Raw genomic sequence first — 9,309 nt, 5'->3', positions numbered from 1 at the left:
ACGCGAAGTGTTCACAGAAAATGACTTGGCACGCACAGTGGAGCAACCATGGTATGATGATGTTAAAATGGACCCAATTAGCAGAGACAGTCGTGAGGAAAGAAACAGTTGCGAACCTCCAAAAATCCGTGCCAACCAACCAAGTGAGATTCCAACCACAGGACCAACCGTAGCACCACCAGTACAGCGAACCTCGAGAGGACGCGAAATCAAAGAGCCCGCAAGGTTCAAAGATTACCTAAAAACTTGACATTCGCAGTCGTGTATTCATGTGTACTAACCAGGAACTCTTAAATGTTCTGTTATTAGGATCACTGACAGTAATTGAATCAATTCAGAGACAGTAAAGTCAATAGTAAACTTCATAACTTCAGTATTAAGCTACATATCTAGTCATTAGCTAAATTCTAGTCATTTTATATTTTGCATAATAACAAACAACAATTTAATGATTCAATAGTTGATTTAATCTTAAAAAAGAAAGGAGATGTAATAATAGTTGCCTTAGTAGAGTATCTACGGTACTTACTATACAATTATATACTACGTCATCAAGTTATGTACACACAACCTCGTTCTGATTAAAAAGCACATGTTAGACAGACGACCATCTTAGTGTTGTGATATTACAGCATGCATGGAGATGGCATTTTTACCAAAAGAAGATCTAAACCCCTAAAACATGTAAAATTACTCTGAACACCCCTTGTTTAGGTCCAAATAAGCTGTAACAAATTCTCAAATCCCTGTGTAAAAAACGTAAATCTCAGTCGGGTAAATAATTTAAATAAAAGTGAATGGTATGTTAAATGATATAATCAATTCAATACAAGCAATATTGTTGAAACAATTTCAGGATTTGAATGGTTTTCAGCTAGCATACTGTTACGACAACATACGTAAGTTAACACTAGTCTCCCGTAATTCTATATAGAATGGTTTTCAGCTACAGTAGCATACTTAGTTCCCGTTTATCTATAATCCCAATGGGAAAAAAACAAAAACACAGTGTTCAATCTGTTTACTGTCACCTTCTGTCAAAAAAATTCTAATTTCCAAACTAGCGAAATGCCTCTCCTGAATGGTTAATTATCTTAGAAAGTCATACAGTTAAGTAGTAGCTCGATTGAACTTCAGCTGTGTAGGATTTACCGGGGAACATTAAAAGCAAATTTCAGATCTACAGGGAAAAAAGTGTTACGACTGTAATGTATGCATAAGCCTCCAAGGCATCAAGAGTTGTTCCCCTTGATAATGTTACGCTTCAAGCGTCTCTGTAACTTAGAAGGTTCTTGAATAAACATGGCGGCTTGAAACACGTTTCCAGTGTCTCTGGATTCTCTTCAATTATTACTGCTAAACGCAGTCTGTAAACGTTGCATGGTGTCAGAAACGTTGATCTGAACCATCCATGTCTGCTACGCCATTTGACCAACCACGTCTGGATTGGGGAGCCGGCGATCAGTACCAGGATTTTCTCCGATTCCGACAGCACATGGCGTTCTGTTTCAAAGGCCCGCTCGCCAAGGCCGAAAATGCTGACAAGGCAGGATGGATCGGAATGTGGATAGGACAAGAAGGTAGGTAGATGATCATGATACAGATGATCCTGTTAAAATATTGGACAAACTAGATGTTTACATCAGACCCAAGAAAAACAAACGAATTGCTCGTTACAAACTCCATCAAAGAATACAAACTGAATCTGAGACATTTGATAATTTTGTCAAAGACCTGAAGTTATTGGCAATGGATTGCGAATACACAGACAGTAATGATGTGTTGATAGACCTGATCATCGCTGGTGTTAACCACAAAAAGGTACAAGAACGTTTACTTGATCAAGGTCAAGACATTACCCTTACCAAAGCTATACAGATAGGTAAACAATCCGAACTTTCTCAAGCTCAGGTTAAAATGATGCGAGGTGAGGAAATATTAAAACTTAACTGTACACAACAACACAAAAAAACAGCCAGCAAAATCAAGAAACCAGTAAGCCCAAATTTAAAGCCATCACAAACACCGAAAACACATCAGTCAAATAACTACAGGAATAAGTCAAACTCCGGTAACATTTGTGGGAGCTGTGGTTTTACTCATGACAGTGGAAAGTGTCCAGCAAAGGGAAGTACCTGTAACTATTGTAAAGGACAAGACCACTGGAAGAAAATATGCAGGAAAAGACTAAGGAACAAAGTACACAGTATTCAGTCTGATGAATATGAGACGGATGATGATGAACTGTTGAAAATAAACACCACTTCAGTCACTGATGTTAGTGTCATAGATGACAAGTGGGTCACAACTCTCAACATAAATGGAGAAGATGTGAAGTTTCGCATTGACACAGGAGCAAGAGTCAGTATTCTTACAAAGAATCAGATTGACAACATGTCAGGAATCCGTCACATAAAGGATTCTCACAGAACACTGAAGTCATTCAGTAATCACAGGATTAAGCCTGTAGGATCTGTTACATTACCTGTCAAATATGGTAGTCGGAAAGATGAAATAAACTTTGAAATTGTGGACATTGACCAAGAGAACATAATCAGTGGTGATTCAGCTGTATTACTCGGTCTACTACAAGTTCCACCAGACAACTCCTTGAGCACAGATCCTGTGTTAGTACTCAGTTCAACTCCTGCTGAGGATGAGTTAACTCGTGACTTTCCTGATTTAGTCAAGACTACAGGAACTCTGCCAGGAGAGTACAGTCTCTCTATTGATAAATCAGCAGAAGGTGTAATTCATCCAGTGCGTAAACTACCTGCAGCTATTAAGCCCAAAGCCATAGAGAAACTCAGAGAAATGGAGGGAAACGGATACATCACTCGAGTCGACAGGCCGACTGAATGGGTCAGTTCAATGGTAGTCAGTGTCAAAGGAGACAAGATCAGAATATGTATTGATCCACGAGATCTCAATAGAGCTATACAAAGGGAACACCACCCTATGAAAATACATAGGTACTACATATGGTACTACATACATAGGTACACATATGGTACTACTACAGAAGGAACATTAGTCTCCCGTAATTCTTTATAGAATGTTTTTTATCATTTAAATTATGTTTTACGTATTTGTGCATATTTAGTTTGACTAATATCTATGTCTAAATATCTATCTATGACTGGACATTTTTTGCAATTGCAGGCATTGTTTAAAATTACAGCTACTTCATTCAAGCAAAAAACAAACTTCATTTTAAACCAAATACGGGAAAATTTGATTTAGTGTTAAGAAAAGAGGCACTTTAGACCGTTTCCACAATTTGTTAAAACAGCATTACAAATAAAAAATTACGGCAAATACATATAAAGCTGTTCCTATATTGGTTAGTGAGTTACCAAATTGGATCATCGTAATCTTCTTCTTTATAGTTTCACCAGACCTTCTTGGCATAGAAGATTACCTGCAGTGCGGTTAATGAAGGAGGGACCCAGCTGGCACGTACGTCCGTCCTTCAATATTTCTTCATCATTCCTCTGTGTACATCTATGAGATTATTGTAGCCTTCTACGACTGATGTGGTTTACATGTTAATCTCAAGTTCGCAAGTGTGACGCGCGCGCGGAGTAAGCGTTGGATGGTGTGAGGAGGTGTTGGTTAAGTGTTAGGCGGCATTGGAAGATTTTTGAGGGATTTTGAAGGCTTTGGGTGGTGTTGGTTGTTGTAGGTAAAGTTGGTTAAGTGCATAGGTGTAGCTTTTGCAGCCGTTTTAAGAAGCTTGGAAGGTACGTGTATTAGGAGCTGTTGATGGCCTTTGGTGACGTTTGGTAGGTGTTGGATGGCGAGGGATAGGCGCTGGGTGGTGTTTGGCAACGTAGGGTACCCGTTGGGAGGTGTTAGGAGGCACTTGTATTGGGGGCGCTCTTGGCGTTTTGGAGGAGTTGGATAGATTAAATGCCGTTTTGTGGTGATGGGTGGTATTGATGCGTTAGATGGTGTTTTGTGGTGATGGGAGGTATAACTGCATGGCGATGAATTGGTTGAAGTTGTCGGGCTTTGGGAAGTCGTTGGGTTGTGTTAAAAGGTGTTGTTAAGATATTTGGAAGTGCTTTATGGGGTAAGGTAGTGCCGAGTAACAATTTAGAGGCGTCTGTGGGAGTTGAATAGGTGTTTGTTCATGTGTTTTACGTCCCTTTAGCAGCTATGGTCATTTAAGGACGTGTCAGGTTTTGGTGGAGGAGGGAAGCCCGGAGAAAAAACCATGGCCAACACGGTCCCCGAATAGGTGTCCGGCGGCATTGGTTGACGTTCGGTGACGATGGTCGGATTGGGTAGTCAGTGTGTGGTGTTGGATATATCCAAGGTATAGTTGGGCGACTGTGGGAGGTGTTGGTAGCGTTGAATTGAGTTTGAAGGCATTGAGTAGGCGTTGGATGGTGTTGGTACGTACGCGTTGGATGGCTTTGGTGGTGATGTGAGATGTTGGGTGGCGTTAGGAGATGTGACCTAGAGTTAACGTTGTGTTGCGTGTGAGACGTAGGGTATCGTCGGAGGCGTTATGAAGTGTTTGGTAGAGATAAGCGTCGGAGACTTTGTGTAGGCGATGTGAGATGTTGGGTGACTAAAAAGGTGTGACACTGAGTAAGCTTTGTGTTGTGTGAGGAGGTGTTGTTACCCTGGGAGGCGTTGAGTGACATAGAGAGACGGGTAGATGTTTGGAGGTGTTGGGTATCGTCGGAGGCGTTAGGTGTTTGATGGAGTTGAGTATGCACTTGATGGCGTTTAGAAGTGTTGGATATGGGAAGGAGTTTGGGGGATTCGTGCAGCCGTTATGGGATTGTAGGTGACGTTATGTAATGTTGGGTAATCATTGTGTATCATGGGAAACGTTGAGTGACGTTGTTAGGTATTGGGTGGAGTTTGTGAGATTTGTTACGCATTAGGTGGCATTGCGAAGTGGGTGGATGGCGTTTGGAGGTGTTATGATGTACTGGAAAGTGTTGGTGGCGTTAGGTAGTGTAAGGGTGGCATTTGGTGGCATTGAGAATTGTTGGGAGGTATGTGTTAATGGCGGTGTGAGGAGGTATTGAGAGCAGTGTAGTAGCGTTGTGTAGGCGTTGAGAATCTTTTGGTTAGGTAAAGGTTGAAATAAAATGTTACATTTTTGGAAGGTGTTGGAAGCTTTAAGCAGCTTGGAGTGGTGTAGGGTAGGCGTTGGATGGTGACGGGAAGTATTGGCGGTATTAAGTGGCGTTGGGATATATCGGTTGGTGCTAGAAGATTATCGGTTGGCGTTAGAAGGCGCTGGGAGACATAGGTTGGTGTTGCGAAGTGCTGGAAGGCAAGTGGCGTTTAGTTGTTTTTGAGTTGCGTTTGGATGTGTTGAGTGTCGTCATTGGAAATCCCCAACGTTGAGCAACGTCACCATATGCATGTACAGATATTTTTCTAGAAGAAAAACAGCGGTATTCCGGATGATATCCTAGTTATTGTTTAACCATTGTTAGGACACGTACCTAAACAGTTCGTAAAGAAACCAGATGGTGATGCTTGACGAAATTGGTACATATTATAAATCTGCAACAAGTCGAGGTGCACTCACTCAGTTATTTGACATTTTTGAAAAGAAAGAACACTAGATTGGACCAATTCGATCGAGCCCTTGAACAAATAGTTAGACCACGTGCAAAAAATTAGATTGATCTAGATAAAGAAGAATATTGATAATAAAGCAAAGAGTCGTGATATTGAGTGAGATTGCCAAACCATCAGTGAAATGTTCAACCGGTGATAGCTGAAACAACAACCGGTGATAGCTGAAACAACCGGTGATAGCTGAAACAACAACCAGTGATAGCTGAAACAACAACCAGTGATAGCTGAAACAACCGGTGATAGCTGAAACAACCAGTGATAGCTGAAACAACACCCAGTGATAGCTGAAACAACCGGTGATGGCTGAAACAACCGGTGATAGCTGAACCAACCGGTGATAGCTGAAACAACAAGCGATAGCTGAAACAACAACCGGTGATAGATGACACAACCGGTGATAGCTGACACAACAACTGGTGATAGCTGAAACAACCGGTGATGGCTGACACAACCTGTGATGGCTGAAACAACAACCGGTGATAGCTTAAACAACCGGTGATAGCTGAAACAACCAGTGATAGCTGAAACAGCCGGTGATAGCTGACACAACCGGTGATGGCTGACACAACCGGGGATAGCTGACACAACCGGGGATGGCTGAAACAACCGGTGATGGCTGAAACAACATCCGGTGATAGCTGACACAACAACCGGGGATAGCTGACACAACCGGGGATGGCTGAAACAACTGGTGATGGCTGAAACAACCGGTGATGGCTGAAACAACCGGTGATGCCTGACACAACCGGTGATGGCTGAAACAACTGGTGATGGCTGATACAACCGGTGATAGCTGACACAACCAGTGATAGCTGAAACAACCACCGGTGATAGCTGAAACAACCGGTGATGCCTGACACAACCGGTGATGGCTGAAACAACAACCGGTAATAGCTGACACAACCGGTGATAGCTGAACCAACTGGTGATAGCTGAAACAACCGTTGATAGCTGAACCGGTGATAGCTGAAACAGCCGGTGATAGCTGACACAACCGGTGATAGCGGACACAACCGGTGATACCTGACACAACCGGTGATAGCTGAACCAACTGGTGATAGCTGAAACAACCGTTGATAGCTGAACCGGTGATAGCTGACACAACCGGTGATGGCTGAAACAACATCCGGTGATAGCTGACACAACCGGTGATCGCTGAAACAACCGGTGATAGCTAAAACAACCGGTGACTGACACAACCGGTGAAAGGTGACACAACCGGTGATGGCTGAAACAACCGGGATAGCTGAAACAACTGGTGATGGCTGAAACAACCGGTGATAGCTAAAACAACCGGTGATGGCTGACACAACCGGTGATAGCTAAAACAACCGGTGATAGCTGAAAAAACAACCGGTGATAGCTGAACCAACCGGTGATAGCTGAAACAACAAGCGATAGCTGAAACAACAACCGGTGATAGCTAAAACAACTGGTGATAGCTGAACCGGTGATAGCTGAAACAGCCGGTGATAGCTCAACCGGTGATAGCTAAAACAACCGGTGATGGCTGACACAACCGGTGATGGCTGAAACAACTGGTGATGGTGAAACAACAACCAGTGATAGCTGAGACAACAACCAGTGATAGCTGAAACAACACCCAGTGATAGCTGAAACAACCGGTGATGGCTGAAACAACAGCCGGTGATAGCTGACACAACCGGTGCTAGCTGAAACCAGCAATAGCTGAAACACCCGGTGATAGCTGTCACAACCGGTGATAGCTGAAACAACAAGCGATAGCTGAAACAACAACCGGTGATAGATGACACAACCGGTGATAGCTGAACCAACTGGTGATAGCTGAAACAACCGGTGATAGATGAAACAACAACCGGTGATAGCTGCCACAACCGGTGACTGACACAACCGGTGAAAGGTGACACAACCGGTGATGGCTGAAACAACTGGTGATGGCTGACACAACCGGGGATAGCTGACACAACCGGGGATGGCTGAAACAACTGGTGATGGCTGACACAACCGGTGATAGCTGACACAACCGGTGACTGACACAACCGGTGAAAGCTGACACAACCGGTGATGGCTGAAACAACCGGTGATGGCTGACACAACCGGTGATAGCTGAAACAACCGGTGATGGCTGAAACAATCGGTGATGCCTGAAACAACCGGTGATAGCTGACACAACTGGTGATAGCTGACACAACCGGTGATAGCTGAAACCACCGATGGCTGAAACAACCGGTGAAAGCTGACACAACCGGTGATAGCTGAAACAACCGGTGATGGCTGAAACAACCGGTGATAGCTGAAACAACCGGTGATGGGTGAAACAACCGGTGATAGCTGAAACAACCGGTGATGGCTGAAACAAAAATGCAAGGAGAGGTTAAAAATACACCGGAGAGCTAGAACATAAAAAACAAGTATGACAGGCAAGAACGCATCCTCGATATCCAAGGGTTACGCTCACTTTCGCTCTCTGCATGTGTAGGGAGCTAAAGTGAGCGCATTCCCTGGATATCGAGGACAGAACTGAAATTGCGTACAATGAAAAACTATTTAGTGTGCATACATGTGGTTTCCACGAGGCAAGCAATGAGATGTTGAGGTGTTTCTCTGGTTTCTTACTTAGAAGCTACAAATAGAACAAATCAAACACAGCAACACCAAACGTTTCGGGAAATTCATCGACAACAATTACTCCTACCCGTCATACGACGGTAACTACAACCATCGTCTCGGTACTCTACGCTGAAACCCCTCTTTTTTTACAGCCGTGGCCGATCTGGAGGGGGGTTTTGGGTTTCCTTGAAAGGAAATTTGATGCGACAATTTTTGCAAAAGTTATATTATTGCCCTTTGTTTATTTCAGTATTTGATTTTTGTCCGGCAATCTCCTCCTACATTTTTCAACGGATCTCTTTGAAACCTGGTATACATTATCATCATGATATGAAGTTGTATCGCCATAAAAGGAATTTTTATTCAACGATTTTTGCAAAAGTTATTGCCCTTTGTTCATTTCAGTATTTGATTTTTTGTCCGGAGATTTTCTCCTACATTTTTTATAGCATGTCAGCAGGGATGTGTAGTACACATCTCTGATGTCAGCTAACCACTCTTAGAATGATGCAGATCTTATTTCAATGTAGGAAAGTATATAACACTATATGGCATTCGACGGGCGTATATTGTTCCGCCCCGCGGTACTCTTGTTTCAGTTAATCTCAGCAGCGACATATAAAGCCATAGTAGTATATATACATCTCTGGTTTCAGTTAATCTCAGCAGAGACATAAAAAGCCATAGTAGTATATATACATCTCTGGTTTCAGTTAATCAGTCATTGTTGTGTCGATCAATTGATTACACCAAAGTAAGGTTATAGGAGTTCTACACTCGATTAGATTTTGGTGGTCATCAGTCAAGGTTAATGGGTCAATGATCAAACTTGGCCACTTTCAAAGTAACAAGAGGCCCATGGGCCTTAACGGTCAACTGAGTTATGTAAAAACTGATTTTATCGATGTTGCCAAATGAAAAAGAAATCATTTTGTAACAAAGGTAACTTGAACTACATGTAATACAAAGGTAGTGTGAAAGATCTGGGTAGTATATGTACTATGTATAAATAGTGGTTCTGTCAGTCAGCTGAATTTTGGTAAAACACCTTAAGACCCTTTCATCTATGAAGAGTATTTGATTCTACCATATCTGGATTTTGAG

General features: G+C 42.7%; 1 protein-coding gene across 1 annotated transcript in view; it reads left to right on the top strand.

Annotated features, from left to right (window-relative positions):
* The window catches only part of LOC110467275 (glutamyl-tRNA(Gln) amidotransferase subunit A, mitochondrial-like), a 46,040-nt gene that overhangs the window by 3,869 nt on the left and 32,862 nt on the right, over positions 1–9,309 (top strand). The window contains exon 2 of the mRNA XM_021524333.1: positions 3,390–3,459. Coding sequence (XP_021380008.1) covers positions 3,436–3,459 — 24 coding nt within the window. The 5' untranslated portion in view covers positions 3,390–3,435. The remainder of the gene's footprint in view (positions 1–3,389; positions 3,460–9,309) is intronic.

Source organism: Mizuhopecten yessoensis, unplaced genomic scaffold (assembly GCF_002113885.1).
Source record: "Mizuhopecten yessoensis strain PY_sf001 unplaced genomic scaffold, ASM211388v2 scaffold11169, whole genome shotgun sequence".
NCBI lineage: Eukaryota > Metazoa > Mollusca > Bivalvia > Pectinida > Pectinidae > Mizuhopecten > Mizuhopecten yessoensis.
Note: the sequence above shows the minus strand (reverse complement) of the source record. Positions and strands in the feature narration are given on the sequence as shown.